The sequence below is a fragment of the Tarenaya hassleriana genome, unplaced genomic scaffold (genome assembly GCF_000463585.1).
Source record: "Tarenaya hassleriana unplaced genomic scaffold, ASM46358v1 Cleome6, whole genome shotgun sequence".
NCBI classification, from domain to species: domain Eukaryota; kingdom Viridiplantae; phylum Streptophyta; class Magnoliopsida; order Brassicales; family Cleomaceae; genus Tarenaya; species Tarenaya hassleriana.
This window is the reverse complement of record NW_010968505.1, coordinates 2,123,467-2,142,774: the sequence shown is the minus strand read 5'-3', so window position 1 is coordinate 2,142,774 and position 19,308 is coordinate 2,123,467. Positions and strand designations below refer to the sequence as shown.

At 36.7% G+C, this 19,308-nt stretch overlaps 2 protein-coding genes across 5 annotated transcripts; one reads left to right on the top strand and one right to left on the bottom strand.

Moving 5' to 3' along the window:
- The first annotated feature begins 5,218 nt into the window (after window positions 1-5,218).
- Window positions 5,219-10,215, top strand: LOC104799090 (outer envelope protein 80, chloroplastic). Its single transcript, XM_010521428.1, has 16 exons — window positions 5,219-6,068; window positions 6,157-6,250; window positions 6,720-6,802; window positions 6,900-6,997; window positions 7,157-7,226; window positions 7,535-7,628; window positions 7,878-7,959; window positions 8,043-8,078; window positions 8,191-8,344; window positions 8,457-8,597; window positions 8,820-8,890; window positions 9,014-9,092; window positions 9,173-9,288; window positions 9,373-9,520; window positions 9,690-9,759; window positions 9,876-10,215. The coding sequence occupies exons 1-16, from the start codon at window positions 5,316-5,318 to the stop codon at window positions 10,028-10,030; spliced, it is 2,244 nt and encodes a 747-aa protein (XP_010519730.1). The 5' UTR covers window positions 5,219-5,315; the 3' UTR covers window positions 10,031-10,215.
- A 123-nt stretch (window positions 10,216-10,338) lies between these two features.
- On the bottom strand, window positions 10,339-18,254 carry LOC104799089 (kinesin-like protein KIN-4C). 4 transcript variants are annotated; one of them, XM_010521423.1, is made up of 27 exons: window positions 17,812-18,254; window positions 17,537-17,683; window positions 17,285-17,437; window positions 16,950-17,203; window positions 16,315-16,490; window positions 16,055-16,179; window positions 15,892-15,928; window positions 15,701-15,792; window positions 15,492-15,605; window positions 15,298-15,411; window positions 15,072-15,155; window positions 14,787-14,991; window positions 14,561-14,667; window positions 14,358-14,456; window positions 14,164-14,277; window positions 13,962-14,078; window positions 13,783-13,863; window positions 13,315-13,386; window positions 13,057-13,150; window positions 12,945-12,976; window positions 12,745-12,830; window positions 12,550-12,621; window positions 12,209-12,439; window positions 11,850-11,994; window positions 11,637-11,705; window positions 10,974-11,546; window positions 10,339-10,901 (listed from the first exon to the last, which is right to left on the bottom strand). In XM_010521423.1, exons 1-27 carry the CDS (start codon window positions 17,920-17,922, stop codon window positions 10,536-10,538), a joined length of 3,870 nt encoding a protein of 1,289 aa, XP_010519725.1. In that variant the 5' UTR covers window positions 17,923-18,254; the 3' UTR covers window positions 10,339-10,535. The 4 variants fall into 4 exon arrangements, with proteins under 4 accessions (XP_010519725.1, XP_010519726.1, XP_010519727.1 ...); XM_010521424.1 differs by having other exon boundaries at window positions 12,209-12,436; XM_010521425.1 differs by having other exon boundaries at window positions 14,561-14,661.
- Window positions 18,255-19,308: the final 1,054 nt, after the last annotated feature.

Here is a 19,308-nt window from a genome sequence, read left to right as displayed (position 1 = left end):
TAAATGTGGGGCCACTGTGGCCCCCTCTTGAGACGGCTCACGGGCTCAGTATCCAGGCCCGTCTTGTATATTGTTATTGTTGCAGTTGCACGAGACACCTAAATGTGAGGGACATCATTTAAAAAGTGGCATTAAATTCTGTAAGTTTGTTATATATTACTTTTCGAAATAGTTGTTGTTTTAGATTATTTCACATTTTTTAAGAAAAGATAGAAAAAGTCACATATATCCTTATTTAATGATAAAAACAATGTTATCACTAATAATTTATTAGAATTTAATAGGGATAAAATTGGAAACTATTGTAAAAAAATGTCTTGAAAATGTAAAATGACAAATATTTTGAAACATGGAAAACAATCCAAAACTACAAATATTTTGAAACGGAAGGAGTAAATATAACTTATATTTGGATATTGTAATCACTTAAACATTCTAAAATTGGGCGGAAAAAATAACTGATTCAATTTGATAGAAATGAAAATGGTTTTGAATTTTTAATTTTTTTCACCAGTACGTAATCATTTCAATCCTAAAAACTTAGTATAAAAGAATATTTCAACTAAATACAGAATCATATATGTTAACCACTTCATTTATAAATAAACAAGATTTTGTCTTAAGTGTATGATATGCTTTATTATTATAAATATTTTTCAGCTACGGACCTTTCTTATTTTGATGAATAATGTGTTTTGATATATACTTTTTTTTTATAAAGAATTAATTTCTCTAATATAATGTAGAATTTTATTTAATCAATTATTATATTAAAAATTATGAGATGGACAAGAGAGAATCGTCTAAAAACACTGGCCTTAAATCAATACAAGTATTTTTTATAAATATTTCCAAATATATCTTCCTCAAATGCACACTTGAAAAATCACAACAAGACGAATACTTTATGGCTCTCGTTTCCATAAAGTATTTATTCATTCCGAGTGGTACTACCACCCTACCTTAAGTCCCCATTAACCATAATGATGGTCAAAAAGATTATTAATTATTCCACCAAATGTTGCAACCCACACGATCCGTGGAACGTGAAAGACATGAGCTTATCGAATCTTTTAGCTTAGTAGTTTCTATAAATTACTATTACTAGCACTATTAACGTGAATTTCGCGAAAATTTTTGCGTCATATCATATCATGAATATAGATGGTTCAACATCTTTGTCCCTTAATCAGATGTCAGAGATTCGAACCTTGCTCTGAGACGGAAAAACGCAAAATAATCTATATCACTACAAAAAAACATCCAAAATTGCGACGGAACAATTTCCTTTCGTATAACGTTGTCGTAAAAATTTGTCGGTCGTTAATCCATCACTAAAATTGCGACAGACGAAATCTGCATTTTGCGACATAAAAACTATAGAAAAATTCGTCGCAAATTTATGACAGAAAAAAGAGAGAAAAATCCATCGCAGATGTTTTAAATTTTTTTAAAATATATATATAAAAAATAATATGTTATACATAAATATATATACATATATTCACATGCACATACATTCATATATACATACATTATACATATACACATAAATTTATATATACATATATATATACACATATATAAACACACATTCATACACATAAATTTACACGCATACACAAACATACATATATATATAACATACACACATACATAAACACACATACACACACATACATATATATATATACATATACACATACACATATACATTACATACATACATAAACACACATCCATACATATTCACACATATACACATACATAAACACACACATACACACATACATACATACATACATAAACACATTCACATACACATATACATAAACACATACACATATTCACATATATACACAACACACACATACATATTCACATATATACATACATACATATTCACACACATATAAACACATTCACACACAAACATATTCACATTCACTTACATACATACACACATACATACATACATACATACATACATACATACATACATACATACATACATACATACATACATACATACATACATACATACATACATACATACATACATACATACATACATACATACATACATACATACATACATACATACATACATACATACATACATACATACACATTAACAACACATAAACATACATAAACACAAAATATACACACACATATATACACACTATATATAATCTATATATACTCATATATACATATTCACACTCATATACATACACAATGCGACATATATACACATATCTTGGATAAATTTTTGGAGCAAAACAACGTTTGGAGAAGATTTGAGAAGATTAAGATTTTTTTTGGAAACTTCAAAGTTTGAAGGAGGAAGACGAAGTTGGTGTTTTTATTTTGTGTTACGACAGAAATTATCGTCGCAATCTGTCGCAAACGAAATAAAATTTTCATCGAAAATAACGAAAATAGATGAAATTAGTATTTGCGACGGAAATTTCTATCGTAAATCTGTAGCAAATTCTGAAAAATAAATAAAATAAATAAAAAATAATTAAATTAAAATTTACTACAGAAATTTTTGTCATAAAGTCGTAGCAAATTCTGAAAAATAAATAAAATAAATTAAAAATAAATAAAATTAGTATTTGTTACAAAAATTTCTGTCGCACATCCGTAGTAAATTCTGAAAAATAAATAAAATAATTTAAATTAATAATTGTTACAGAAATTTTTGTCGCAATTCGTCGTAAAGTCCGATACATTTTACAATTTCCGTCGCAAATGATGTTTGTTTTTACGACAGCAATATCTCCGTCACATTCCGCCAGTAAATTTTCGATTCGTATTTTTTTTTTGCATTCCGTTGCAAAACTGTATGCGACGAAAATTTCTGTCGCAAGTTCGGTAGGTATAGGGAGGATTTTCTTGTAGTGTATGTACAAAGTTTAAATATGTGGATTTATAGTTGAAAGCCATTTAAGACCATATCGTGGTCTAACCAAACTTAACATGGATCCGACCACACCGACGACCTTCGACAACGCCTACTTCAAGAACCTTCAACGAGGAATGGGTCTGTTTATTTCCGATCAGATCTTGTTCACAGATCGACGGTCGAGATCGACCGTGAATCTCTTCGCTTCCAATGAAGGAGCCTTCCGACAAGCTTTTGTGTCGGCGATTACGAAGCTTGGTCGCGTCGGGATTAAGACCGGCAACGCCGGTGAGATTCGGAGTGACTGTACACGTGTCAATTCATAAAAATTTCTGTCTGAAGATAAGCCCGTAAATATATGGGTTGGGCTAAGACATTAAAGTGGGCCCTGCGTACTTGTAGGCCTTTTTCATGTCAAACGTATAATCGGTGTTTGAATTAGAATTAATTATTTTCGTTTTAATATACAGAATAAAATAAAATTGGATTCATTAGAATTTATAAATAATATTTTATATTGGCTTCGAGTAATATGATCCAAACCAACTCATTTCACTCTCTTCTAAAAAACATGCACCATCCAAATATTATAAAAAGCAAGTGTTTTAAATGGAATAAACAAATGCTCAAACCGTCCATCCATCCATCCCTTAGAATAACCAAAACTATACAAAAGATTAAATCATGCAAATATTAATAAGAGAGAGAGAGAGAGAGAGAGAGAGAGAGAGATGATAAATAAATAGGAAAAAGAAAGAGATGTGAAGGAGGTTGAGAGTCGTTGATGTAATTCTAACCAAATACGAGGAACGGTCTGTTTCACTACGTGGTCTCAGTCATTTTCTATTTTCTATTTTCTTCTTTTTCTCTCTCTCTAGTCTCTATATATATATATATAATTTTCTTTTTCCACGGTAACCGTCAATCCCTGCCATGTTCAACTTATCTGCCATGTATATATATTAATCATATCTTTGCTTATATATTTAGTTATTTGACAACCAATGAATTCGGTTTGTAAAGGTTAGTTCTACAAGAAAGTCAGCCAATAACTTTATCAAAAGAAAAGCTTTAACTCTATTAACTATCTTATATATTCATGCGCGTGATTCGATACCTTTATCAAAGAAAAGAAAAATGAATTCTACAACAAACTTGGGTTTGTTAATCAATAGCCAGTCCACATACAGCCCATTGACGTGCACATAACAGTGACACAAGCAATGAACGGTGTGGCCTCAGCTGCTGTGTTACCACTGGGCCGAACTACAGTTACCAAACCCAAAGCCCATTTTTCTCGGTCTTTCTATATCGGCATCATTACATATATATATATATGTGCGCGAAACATACTGAGTCACACAGCTCTCTAACCTTCGCGGTCGTTATTAGGGTGACCATATATTTTTTTTGGTAAATAATTATTAGGGTGACCATATTAACAAAATAGACGAATCGAATAAAATAGAGGTTTCATGATATAAAAATTAAATAGTTATAATTTTTTTTTTAAATTCGAAAAAATTGAAATCGAACCGAATTATATTTTAATGTGATGTCACCGCCGGAATCTGCAATATCACCAAAAATTCGCCGAATCGCCAATTCCTTTAAAAAATATAGAAAAACCCTTATACACACTTTATATATACACTCACACAAACACTTGTACACATATAGATGTTTTTACATATACATATACAAAGTACAAACCATACATGTTTATACATAATACATATAATATTAATATACACCCATATCATATATATATATATATATAATTATATATAACTTCACAAACACGTGATTGTGTGTATATGTATAGGCACATACATACATACATACATACATACATACATATGTATATATATGTAAGTGTATATTTGTGTGTATGATGTATATGTGTTTAGTCTCCGCTTTTATTAATACTACAAAATTATTTTTATTGGATCCGTGGTTAATATGGATTTGTGTTTAAATCCATTTCAGTTATAATTATATGTTACTGGATTTGGTTTAACAAAATTGAAATATCAGCCCCTTGACTTAACCAAAATGGGACCCTTGATCTATTGGTTTTGTTTTCTCTCTACCGGTTTAGACGGTTTATAAGGGACATGACATGGGATTTTTCTTGTCATCCAGACCGGATCGAAGTCGCTTGAACCGGTTTACTCGGTTGGTCCAATTCTGGTTTGAAAACATTGATAACCGCAAAATTTGACAAATTTTCCGTTTTTTTTTTAAATTGTTTTAATAAAAAAGAAAAAGAAAAACAGCATTTTCCACTTGCCAGTGCAAAGAACGAACAAAGTTGGGGTTTTAGCGTAATCATCGTCTACCTGAATCGAAACCCTAGCTGTTCTTCTTCTCAGAATCCCTCAATTTCGCTCCGAAGCCAATGAGAATGGAAAGAAATGGAGATATTCTCTTCTCTTCATCGCCTTCTCTCAAAATCCCTTCGACTTCTCAAGAGCGGTCTTTCCTCGAAAACCTCGGATCCTGCTCCAAAACCTTATTCTCTGAGCTCTCTAGAACTCGTCACTCGCTCACTCGACTAGTTGACTCGGTTAAGCATCGCCACAATTCTGCCCAACTCTGCCAAACCCGACCCAAGCGTTGGCCTGACTCACCGACTTGGATGCTCAGCTCAGTCACTGGGCTTCTGACTGGGAAGTCGCGGCTCTTCAACTCGATTTCGTTCTCGCTTAACCAATCCGCTCAGTCTAGTGAGTCCGATTCACGGGTTGAGAATTACGGGATAGCCCCCGGGACACAATCTCCTATGCTTTGCTTCGCCTCACTGTCTCTAACTCCACCTGTCCAGTCGACTCAGTCCGGGTCTGACGCGAAGGAAACATCACAGCAACAGCAGCAGCAACAAGTACCTCATAAAGGCCACTCAGTGAGCCGGAATGCGGAGGAGCGAGTTCTGATAAGCGAGGTCTTAGTGAGAACGAAAGATGGTGAAGAACTCGAGAGGAAGGATTTGGAAACGGAGGCATTGGCTGCGTTGAAGGCATCTCGAGCAAATTCTGCCTTAACCATTCGCGAGGTCCAAGAGGATGTACACAGAATCATAGAAAGTGGGTACTTCTGCTCTTGTACTCCTATTGCTGTTGATACACGGGACGGCATTAGATTGGTGTTTCAGGTATAGTGTGAGTATGATATTTTTGGAGAAAGACGTTCTTTTACGTGTTTTGGCGATGAATTTAATGATTTGGTTTTCTTGGCATAAGGTAGAACCAAACCAGGAGTTTCATGGGTTGGTTTGTGAGGGGGCAAATGTTCTTCCTGCAAAGTTTCTACAAGACGCATTCCAAGATGGATATGGTATGTCTCCTCTTGTATGGCTTTCCGGTTTTCTTGCGAGTTGTTGTTACTGGTTGATTTAGCTATCTCATAGAGGACATGTTGATTCCTAGGTTCCATTTTCTCACTGTATAGTTGTATGGTTTTAGTAAAAACTGACTGAAACCAAAAGTTCTGCACTGTTTAGTCAAAGATGTAATAAATGTTTAGCCTTCGAAAGTATATGGAATAGATGATTGAAATTTCTTACATGATTGGTAATGCATGATAAGTTTCAAGATAATTGTGCATTGCTAGTTCACTTTCACTGAAGAAATGTATATATCAGCTCTATGACACAATTATGCTGTGATCTAGAAGATGCCCGATTTCAGTCTGTTTGGCCTTAATGCACATGTGCTTGTACTGAGTTTAGTTGGTCATACTCCAGTGGTCCATGTGTTAATAGGATACATCAATTGTTTCTTAATTTTGGCGTCAAGTTGTGCAGGAAAAGTGATTAACATTAAGAGGCTGGAGGAAGCTATTACATCCATCAATGGCTGGTACATGGAGCGTGGTCTTTTTGGGATTGTAAGTGTTTATGAAATTGTTTTTTCCTGGGCATGGTCTACATGGTCTGGAATCATATTTAATTCCTGTCTCTTTATCGGTGTTTATGTCAATGCAGGTTTCGGATATTGACACACTTTCTGGAGGCATAATAAGGCTTCAAGTGGCTGAAGCAGAGGTTAACAACGTATCCATCCGTTTCCTTGATCGTAAAACGTAAGCTAATGCTAAACCCTCCTTTTTTGCATGCGTAGTTGTGTGACTTAATTTTCACGCTATATGGATGGCACTGCCAATCAATTTTTGGTTCTATCTCAAATGATTATTGTAAGATTTTACATGCCATAGACTCATAGTGATGTCTGTTGTTTCCAGCGGTGAACCAACCCGAGGGAAGACAAGGCCTGAGACAATACTACGACAACTTACAACTAAGAAGGGGCAGGTATATTACTGCACACTCAGCTTGGGTTATAAATAAATCACTAGCATCATAATTTCTTTGAGGCATGTTGTACGTCTGACCCCACCTTTCGGCTCTCAGCTGGTAAAATGTTACCTAGTTTCCTTTCAGAACTGTTCTGTATTACATTTGATCAATCTTGCATTGAATCGTTATTTTGATGCTTTGATTGGTAGGAAATGAAAAGAAAAATTCTTATTAGTATTTGATTAAGACATTTTGCGCAAGCCTCTTAACTGTACTGGACCTTATGAGATAACTCTTGTCTCACCTCTCTTTGAGTTGATTAGGTCTACAGCATGCTTCAAGGGAAGAGGGATGTCGACACTGTCTTAACCATGGGAATCATGGAAGATGTTAGTATTATTCCTCAACCTGCAGGAGGTGAGATATCAGTGTCCTTTGAAGTGTTGAAAGATAGTAAATGAGTTGAAGATAAAGGATAGAATATTACTTAGCTGTTTAAAGATAGTGTTCTTATATCCAGTCTGAAATATTAGGTACAGCATGGCACGAGTATTTTTGTTGCCAGAGGAAGTGTGTTGCTTATGCATTAGTCACAATAGGTTTTGGCACTGCTAGTATTTTTTTAAACCTTTTTTCATTTCCTTGGTCCTTTTTCGGGAATCCTAGATACTGGGAAAGTTGATTTGATCATGAACTGTGTCGAACGTCCCAGTGGAGGCTTTTCTGCTGGTGGTGGGATATCAAGTGGGTAAGTTTAAGAATGCTAGTTGCTTTGATTCTCTTGCGTTTCTATAGTCGCTGACAAGAATCTCATCGGCTTTTTATTTGCAGGATTACAAGTGGCCCCTTATCTGGACTCATTGGAAGGTAAGGCTCTATAATATGACAGTGGTCCCTTTTTGGATACTTTTGTGTTCATGTTTCCGTCTGCACTGTTCCTTTTGCAACTAATTGTATTGAGATTTGTTTTCTGTTACAGCTTTGCATATTCTCACAGAAACCTTTTTGGAAGAAACCAGAAACTAAATATTTCCCTGGAGAGGGGTCAAATCGATTCCATATTTCGTGTAAACTACACAGATCCATGGATTGAAGGAGATGACAAGAGGACATCGAGATCTATCATGGTTCAGGTATTTGGAGGGGGTTTCACTTTATTTTTCGTCTATATTTATCTTAATGTCAAATGTTGATTGGGAGATAAGTGGGTGGCCAGATTGACTGTCCAGTTCTGTATTGTATTAGAATTCACGAACACCCGGGACTCTCGTTCATGGCAACCAACCGGACAATAGTAGTCTTACCATTGGGCGTGTAACTGCTGGTATAGAGTACAGTCGACCATTTAGGCCAAAGTGGAGTGGTACTGCTGGACTTATTTTTCAGGTATTCTAGTTTTGCAGTTCTGTTCAGTTCTAATCATGGCCAGCATTGGTGTTAAAGACAAAAAAAATATTATTCCTCTTGACCATTTTTTGAGATCTTTTCTTTCAGAGTTTTTTTGGAGATACAAATACATATCCAGACATATGTCTGTTTGTGTGTCTTAATATATTTGGGTGTGTGTTACATACCACCATCTCATTCGCTGTTTAATTCAATGTTCAGCATGCTGGTGTTCGTGATGAGAAAGGAAATCCGATTATTAAGGACTTCTACAGCAGCCCCCTAACCGCAAGGTAATACATGCCGAAAACACGTTCATTTAAATTTGTCTATCCCCTTGTTCTGCTCATTGATGTTTTCACAACACACTCGACAATATTGCTGAATTATCGTTCTTATAATGATGACACATGTAGTGGTAAGACCCATGACGATACATTGCTAGCTAAATTCGAAAGCATCTACACAGGCTCTGGTGATCATGGATCAACAATGGTTAGTCAATCATCCATTAGTAAATTTAAATTGTCCTCTTCAGTGCCCAGAAATTCTCATTCTCTTCTTTGTTTTGCTAGTTTGCGTTCAACATGGAACAAGGGCTTCCAGTTTTCCCCGAATGGCTGTTTTTCAACAGAGTGAATACTCGTGCCAGAAAAGGCATAGACATTGGCCCTGCTCGTTTTCTTCTTAGGTACCTTTTCACAGCTTAATCATCTTAAGATTCTCTTTCCTGTTTTTCCGAACCTAAACCGTATTTAATTGTTTGTGTTTCCAGCCTGTCCGGTGGACATGTTGTGGGCAACTTTTCACCTCATGAAGCATTCGCCATTGGTGGAACAAACAGTGTAAGAGGTTATGAAGAGGGTGCTGTGGGATCTGGTCGGTCCTATGTCGTTGGCTCGGGCGAGATTTCTTTCCCAGTGGTTGGTGTTTTTTTTCCTGGAAACTTTTTTACCCGGAGTCTTTTCTCGATTAATTGCACAAATGCATAATAACGCACATCTATCTCAGCCTTTTCATGTCTTTTCTTTGCGAGTATATATCATTAGCGACGAATAGAGGTTCTGACCATCGATTTCATCTTTCTTGCAGCGAGGTCCTGTTGATGGCGTCGTTTTCGCGGATTATGGTACTGACCTTGGATCAGGCAACACTGTTCCAGGTACTAGATAGATAGCGAAATTTTGGACAGAAGAAAAAAAGAACAGAAAGCAACTCCAAAATAACCAAACAAACGAAAATGTAATCGATCTTTGATTTGTTCTATGTTCCTGTCAGGCGATCCTGCTGGGGCAAGATTGAAGCCAGGAAGCGGGTATGGGTACGGATTCGGGGTTCGCGTGGATTCGCCTTTAGGGCCGCTACGTCTGGAATACGCCTTCAACGATCAGCAGACCGGCAGGTTTCACTTCGGTGTCGGTTACAGGAACTAAACTTACCGTTGTTCCGGTGAGATTTTTTTTATCCTTAAAACGATTGATGCGGGAAATAGATTTGTCTTTTAGTATCGTTGAGATTTAAATAGAATGTTTCAGCACAAATTCATGTGTTTGCGTATAGAGTTCAATGATTATAAAATCCAAGAATATTGTGACATGGAGCTAAGCGATTGCGAATCTGAAGATGTGTTGGAGAGAGATTGAAAAGCTAATAGGTTAATTAATAAGCAAATAGTATAATTTTTTGAGAATCAATAATATATATATATATATGTATAATTTCGTGGAAAGTGAAGTGGTAAAATCGTAAAACTCTTGAACTTTCGGGGGGTTTGTCTAAGAAGTTTTTCAAGAGTAGATGTCTGTCGCTTCCTGTGCCCAATCAATGACATAGTTTCAAATGTTAATTGAGATTACACCCTCAGGAAACTGGCATACAAAGCTTACAAGACATGAAAATCCAACTGTAACAGTGTTGGATCGGTCTTTCTTACATTGTCTATGGGCGACTGTGGTTTTCCTTCTCGTCTGAACTTCTACTTGGCTGAACCGAACTGGTCTGCTCAACACTAACATCACCAGCACCAACTTCTTTGTTAACTCCCGAGCCATTGGTTCGGCCAGAATTCCTCTCCCTCAACAAGTTGATTCCGTTTGAAGATGCTGACCTCATCGCCCTCGGTAGCTTCAGACCGATGGTGTTGGACTCTGCTTCTGAACTTTCGGCTTTTCTCAATGCTTCGGTTTTCACAGGCAGTGTATTGTTCGGTTCGTCTCGTGATGGAGGTGGAGCCACTGGAACAAGCTGGAGCACTGTCTTCTTCCATTTCTTTCTCTGATTCGGCTTTGGCACATTCGACTTTCCCTGAACCGATTAGTTATATTACTGCCATGACGTTACAGAAACGGATGTTAGGGGGAAATCCTTTACGCTTACCGTTGTGTTTCCTATGTCTGATAGAGGTTTTCTCCTTGATGTAGCGCCATCATCACCATTGGTCTCGGCTGCCTTGTCAGCAAAGGCATTCCGTAGCAGTCTAGCTCCACGTGAAGCAAGGGCTCGATCACCTTCCGTTTCATCAGATTCTTGCGAATTCTCCCCATTATCCGATGCCTCCAATTGTGACACCGAATCATTCTCTTTTCCGTCTTCAGATCTGTTGGAGCATCTTTTTGCTGAACAACCACATGATGCTCCACAAGCTCCGTTGACAGCTCGGCATTGGCATTTTATTGTCTTGCACAGAGAGCTCTTGGAGCATGTGCAGCAAACAGCAGCGGTGGTTCCTTTTGGTTCGGCTCCCGAGTCTTCCAAGCTTTCTGAAGTCTCGTAGTCTGATCGCTTCAATGCCACACTCAGACGTCGTCCCACTTTGAAACTTCTTTTCTTATTCTGCTTCTTGCCCGATGCAATCCACTCGTCGTCATCCGGGTCTTCCCATTCATGCTCAGATTCTTCTGAATCAGAGATATCCATATCCTCTACTATAACAACCGATTTCCGGGGATCCTGATTCAGACATACACAAACAAGTTAACAAAAAATATATATCTCAGACTTCTAAAGTGTTGTATCACCAACTTTTAAGTCGGCTCTAACCTGTTTTTTCAGGCCATGCTTGCGCCCACCATTTAGGTTATCCTCCGAATGTTGTTTCAAAGCAGAGCTCTGTAAGCATCGATAAATTGTATTAGAATGAGCATCTAACATGAAAAAAAAAGAGTTTACACAGTATATATCGAACGTTGTCCCAGCTATGTCACTAAGAAAAACTTGAGAATCATCGACAACGTTATTGATGTTACAACTGACCTGTGCCTTCACTTGATGAAGGAGTTCTGCTTTCTGCATTTCCAGATGTCTAGCCAAACTGCTAAGCTTTACTACTTTAACTTTCAGATCTCTTATCTGAATATCTTTTTCTCTGCAGTCGACTTCTTTATCCCGGGCTAGACACCTTTTGATAAAGAATGGGGGTTACATGAATATAGGGTGAGATTAACTGATACATATATTATGATAAGACCGATACATATCATGCATCAGTACATTGCAGGCAATCATTACGAGACAATCCGTTAACCACTAGCAAGCTCAATCACAGAGATTAATGAGCAGGGGATTAATAAACAAGTTAAAACTGTGTGAATTCCAGGGCTGGCAAACAATACCTTGAAGAGGATACCAGATTGAACAGATGATTCATGATACTCTTTGCATCACCTAGAGACCGAACATGGTTCCAGCGTCCTCTTCCACTAAATACACGTTCACGTTCTTCTGCTTCAGATAACTGTGTTGCCATGAAGACCAAAGTATTCGATGAAGTTTTAAGCATATTCTCGAGAGCAAAAATTCTCGAGTTTCTTGCACCCGGAGACATTGTTTGGCTGTGATCCCTGCTTTAATTGGGCAGAAAGCAATCATTGTTAACTTTCACATATCATGGCTGTTAACAAGTAAGAATGAAGAAAAAGCTTAGACAAGCCCTTATCTTGTTCAGAACACTTACGTAATTTTAGCATTCTTGAGCATTTCATTTTCTTCCTTTAGTCTAGCAATTTCTTTGGCAATTCTTGCTCTCCTGGATTAGCAGGAAATAACTTGAGACTCGCTTTCACAGAAAACCATTGATGTAGTGATTAAGAACCGATATTTCAAACACGATGAGAGTAAAAAAAATAAATAAATAAATCAAAAGACTTACTCTTCCATTTGCCTCTCATATTCGGAACGGACTTCGTGAACCCGTACTATGACTTCGAGTTCATGCTCAATAGCTTGCATTAATGCCTGCAAATGGGACGTCATTGGTTTAAAAGAGAAACAATTTAATCTAAAATCCAACACGTTCAAGTTTACAGTTGAAAAGAAACTTCAGTTCCCACAGTAAATAGTAAGTAATACCTGAGTTCCAGGACCATTAAGACTTGCAGCACCTGCATTTCAAAGACGATGTTAACAGCAGTCATACAAAGGAGATCAAAAAGAATCTCATGTGATACTTAAATTCTCTCACCTGATGTTTCGCGTGAAGAAGCTTTCCGAGTTTCTAAAAGTTCTTTTAGCCTTTTCGTGACTTGAGCAGCCTCTTCTGTCTTCCTTTGTAAAACCTGCCCATATGAAAAAAAACATAAAGTTGAGCGCACAAAATCATACATCATCAACATCAACATCGCCTTAGTCCCAAGTTGTGCTATAACTTACGAGAATGGGCGCATAAAATCATACAGATATTTAAAAAAAGCTGTGGTATAGCTTACGAGAATGAACTTACCAATTTCTGTTTTTGATTCAAAGCCATGAGTTTGTGCATCTCATACTCATTTCTTCTTCCCTCTTTCTTGAGCTGGAAACCAAGATAAAAATTGTAAATGAAAAAGTGGATACTTGTGCAGAGCACAATTCAAAGTAAGAGACCATGAAACCGAACATATCACAGACCATTGAGAGATGTTATCTAACTGAGGCATTAAAAAACTCCTATGGATTTCAAAACAACTTGATTTCGTATTAAAAAGTTTTCCTTTAGCCCGATAAAACCAAAAGATATGTACTTATTGTGAAAGCAACAGCTGAACCGATCTAATTGGGTGAAGAACATAGCTCTTGGTCCCACCCTTATATAATTGCAGAATGAAATGACTAAATCTAAAATCAATTCTTAGTTCATTAAGGCAACTAACATGCTTCTCAAACGGAAACATGTAAAATTGGATAGTGTAGTGCTTCATAGGTTGAATACCTGCAGGACTTCCTTTTCTCTTGATGCCTTCCAAACCCTGAACTGTTCTGACTCTTGCTTAATCTTTTGCTGCAATTGCACCTGAAAGTATTGAACCGAATCAGATTAATATATACACGCAAACATATAGATGTGCATATAAAGTTGAGAGGAAGATTGTGGTAGGAAAAAGATAACACCTTGTGAGACTTAATTCTGTGTATCTCATCATGCAGTCTTTTTGCTGCCTCGTCACTTTTCTGTTTTTGCCTCAAGAGCTGAGCTTGTGCATCTTGTTTCTTCTTCAGCTCAGAAACCTAAACACACATAATGCCAATGTACTTGCAGTGAATTGTGTTGTATACTTATATGAGAAGATATGAGAAATGACAAGGGACTTACCTGAGCCTCAAGCATGTTCAGCTTCTGAAGATACTCTTCCTTAAGTTTCCAGGCAGCATCACCTGAAGTAGATGATATGCTAGCAAGTTTCTGCCTCAGATCTTCAATTTCTTTCTGCAAATATATATTTGATTTTGTTAACGTTCATGTTTATGAGTCCCATTATAATCTTATAGAAACAAAAGAATGCTGACCTGCAATGATCTTTTCTCATCTTCCAATTCATGTACTTTCTTCTCATAGTGTTGCTTGATAACCGATGTATCAGCGTTTGAGTAATGTTTCATTTCAGCCTTCACAAATAAGTTTGGATGGTTGTTGGAGATGTGGACAATTTTTTCTCTGTCCAACAGAAAATAACATAAATGATATCAAGTTCCACGTATGAGAATAATACCTCCTTTTCTTCAAGCCTCTTATCCAATTCCTTTAGCTCTCTGTCTAGCTTTTCTTGAAGTGAACAATGTTCAAGCTCCTTTTCACGAAATTCAATTTCATCTGCATCTATATTAAGTTAAGGACAGCTTTCATTAATACAAATGCAACAAAATAAAATTGATCGGAGAAACAATAAAAAAAAAAACTTAGGCAAATGTAGCATCTCGTTGCAAACAACTACTAACCTGAAACATCAATAACTATGTCTTCGCAATCGGATGACACGTTAGATGTTGGGAACAAGACATTCCCCGAGCGGAGCCCATCATCATCAGAATCAACAGAATCAACATATTGAAATTTCTTGGGGTTCTTCAAACTTTTGATATGCAGCAATTCTCCTTCTAACTCTTGAATTTTTGAGACATAGGTTTTCAGCAAATCAAAATCCTGGAAAACGAACTACTTGAGAATATAATATGCTCTATAGTCAATAAACATTAACATAGAAAACATCAAAGATGTCCCACCTGGTTCGGACATGATTCAATCTCATCCAGAGATTTACCATTGCGAACAGATTCAATAGTCATTATAAGTTTGTCCTTTTCAACCTAATTGGACGAAAACAAAGAGTTATGATCTTGTATCAGTATCGCGCTAGTTCAATCCAGAAGATGCATATTTAAAAGATCGGTAGACCTTTGGAAGAAATGAAAGTATTTAGGTGAAAGTGTGATACGAGAAAAGAGAGACCTGAGAATCATAAGCACGCTTTGATAAATGCTCGCAGGCGACTCTCCTTTCCTGAAGTTCCCGTTGCAGCTCATTATTGCTTGCTTCTAGCAATGATACCTTTTGCTTGAGAATCTAAAATACAAAAGATACAACTTAAGTAAAACGTCATAACACCAGCACTATATCTCAATGTTTATCCTTAGAACTAGTACCTGAAGCTCATCAAATGCAGTTCCATCACCTCGATAAAACAAGAGTTCTGACTGCAGTTGCTCAATTTGGCTCCGCATTCTTTGAATTTGTTCAGCCGATGGGTCCCGATTTATCTAAAAATTATGAAAACATCTTAGATTACAAGATCACAGAAAGTAAATATCATCCTAAATCTAGGCGGAAACAAAAATGATAGATATATACATACAACTGCTTTATTTTGAATGTTTCTAGCCCGATTTGCGTATTTCAATGTGTTCAATGTTTCCTCAGCATTTGTATCAGCTGGACTGACACAAGCTGCATCAATAAAAAAAACATCAGTTTGAGGAAAAAAATCATAAGCTAAATAAAAACTCCTACATTTGTTAACATTTTGGACAGCTATGAAAACCATACCAATCATCACCGTCTTACTGTTGCCTCCAAGAGAATCCTGCAATTTATAAAATCGATTATAGGACTTGATTCTTGATGCATCTTTGAGAGAAGATTAACCAAAAGTGAAAGTATTCCAATACAGTGTTTGTGTGAGTGAAAAGTCCAAATAGAAAGTTAATACCTGGAGCAAACGGGTTAGCTTGCTGTCACGGTACGGAACGTGAGCTCCTTCCTTTCTTTTTTTATCATCACCTAGAGCACTTATCACGTTCCCGAGTGCTAATAGGCCTTTGTTGATGTGAATTCCTAAAAACATATTCAAAAACCAATATTGAACTATTAACTCTAAGTCTATAATTCAACCTCTAGTTGACTAATCAAAACGACAACCAAAAAAAGCTTTATAAATGCGACCCAAATTAGAAGAGGACGCCTTCTAACCTTCTTTCAGGCGCATGCCATCAGCCCCCGTTCGCTTTGCCCGTTCAGACCCCGCTAAGTCGACCAAATGAAGCTTTGCGCACAATATGTCATCACCAGCATCATCAGTTGTAATGGAAGAACAACTTGAAGTCTTCTTTTGTTCCACGGTGATTGTGAAAATGGCATGAGAACGGCTGGAAGAAAAAATGTAGGAGTTAAATTAGTATGAAGAAGGAAAGTACGACTCAATCTATATTCTATACATCAAAAGTATGAAAACCAATTTTTACACAACATAAAAGAATTGGCATTGAAGCATTACAGAATACAGAGAAATTATTTCCCTATTAAGAAGACTTCAGAAAGATAGAACATAAGCTCTAATGTATAACGCACTTATGGAAAAGCACATCAATCAGCACTCCAATTGTTAGACATTCTTGACATTTTTTATTTACAGAGATCGTCTACAATGACCAAACAGAAGAATCAAGAAAACAATGAATCTCCCCAGTTTTTCTCACTATCTGAATGTGAATATTGAATAGATTGTTCATCACAAGTACTAATGCAAAGCAAACTAATGACCACATAGCAATTTTCTTTAGAGGAAGAATCTGCAAGAAGAAGTTAAGCCAACTTCATCAACACACCTTGACTGGCTATTCATATTTGTGCTGCCAGTAGCACGCGACATTGAACCCCGTGCTAGATACGAGGCCATCTCCTCTTTTGTCTTAACTTCGGCTTCGGTAACACCAGCTAGGGTGATTCCCCCACTTGCAGTTTCTCTTATTTGAATAGGAGGCCTTGAGAGAGCAGTTGGCTTTGACTGAGCTGCCACTTCACTTTTCAAGGATGCAATTGAGTTTGAGTCAAGCAAGTCGAAAACTTCTTCCTTGAAAATCTGTCATTTGGCAAAAGTGGTGTAAGAAAATCAACAAGAACATAAAACTCAAATCATAAGTCACTTTCAGGGACAATTCACCTCGATGAATGAAACCCGTATCAAAAATTCTGTCGAGTCTTTGGTTGTTTCGACCCTTTTAAATATATCCTCCATCACCCTCGGTATGACACCCATGTTTGTTCCTTCGCCATTATAATTAGTGCCCATCGTATAAGTCTTTCCCGAACCAGTCTTCAACAACAATACAGAAAGCAAAAAGCATATTATCAATAAATAAATCTTAATCACGTGTACGCAAGAACTGCAGAACCATGGAAACTGAAATCGAACCTGCCCGTATGCCAGAACCGTGGCATTGTATCCTTTGAATAATGCCTCGACCAGCGGAGCCACACAACTATCATAGATTCTGGAACAAGGAGATCCAGAACTACCAAGCACGAAATCGTATGTGAAAGAATGTGATCCAATTTGAACCTATTCAAAATCGAATCCACGACAAATAAACAGGAAAATCTTCAAGTCAAACCAACGAGCTGTTTGTGAAAATTAATCAGAGATTTCCGACAGTCAAAAACACCGAAAAACAATATCCAATTTATTACCTGCGGCTCACCCGGAACGACGGTGATGCAATCTGTGCACCCGTTGAGAAGCTCAGGTGTAATCAATGGACGAATATTGACGGCGACTCTTACGCACTCCGGATTATCCATCTCCAGCGGTGGAAAACCAAGACGAAAGCTCAAGAACACGAAACCCTTATGCAGATCCGAGAACTCCCGGAGCAAAATCCAAACAAAACCCACGAAACCCTAATGCGAATTCGGATACAAAACACCGCCCGGAAAAAAAAAACAGAATCAGAACCCAGAAAATCAAAGGCGAGGAAGGTGCAGATCCGACCCCGATACAGGAGATTCAACAGATGTGGAGCTGGAAATCACACGAATCCAAAAACAGAGAAAATGAACGAAGAAAAGAATTCGAATTTCCAGGAGAGGAGAGAGAAAGCGAGAAAGGAACAGAGAAACAAACGGTCTTTTGAGAGGACAATAGTGGAATTTGTTAGAATTTCCTTCTTAAAGTTAAAGGCCCGCCGATGAGGCACGAATTCAAATTTCAAGTTTGAACCGACACCGTTAGAGGATCACCCATGTGATATGCACGTGATATCAGAGCATGCGAGGCACGTGAATCATCTGTTGCAAAATCTCTCGAACTTAAACCGGTCACATTTGGACCGGTCTAGAATTCGATGCCCCCAAACCAGACCATAGTAATCACCACAACCACGTCCGACTATTTTTTTTACGTATTAATTGGGAATGTTTTTTTTTGGTAAAATATTAATTGGGAATGTTATTTCTTGTCTGTACATGCAAAAAAATGTCCGAATAATATCGTCGTAGAATGACAAAATAATAAAACTGTGTAATGAAATTTTTGTTTTATGTTTGAATCGATTAAAAAAAAATCATTTTCATTGGCCGTAAAATCTTCGGCTAAAGTTTCAAAATAATCTCGTGCATCCGTGTAAAAAGAGAGAAAATAATCCCTAATAGCCATTGTTCGTTAACATCTAATTAATTTTTTGCTCAATATAATTAAATTGTAACTATTGATCTAGTACTTTCAATAATTGGATTAAAAGTTATTAATTTTAGATAATTCAAGAACTTATATTCCAATTATATTCATTGTATCTACCGTTGAGGACGGATGAATGTACGTTTCACATCTATTACAACATTGTTGTATGAAAAAGTTAGAAAAAAAAATATAATTAGTTTTCTATAGTTTTTTAACAAATGACCACATTTCATTATCACAATAATAAAGTCGGTCCTCCACTTTGCTTTGTCCAAATAAAAAAAGTAGTCGTCCACTAACGTGGAATATGGGCTATAAAAATAGTGCATATATATGTATATATATATAACTAGATACGTCTAAAAACATTACTTATTGGCAGTTTCGATATTAAATAAATATTATTATGTTTCATTTCGCAAAAGTTGGAGTGAATATTGATTTAGTATGTTTTATTTTTTTAAAAACGTAAAAAGACGGATATAAATATAATATCCCCCCCCCCCTAA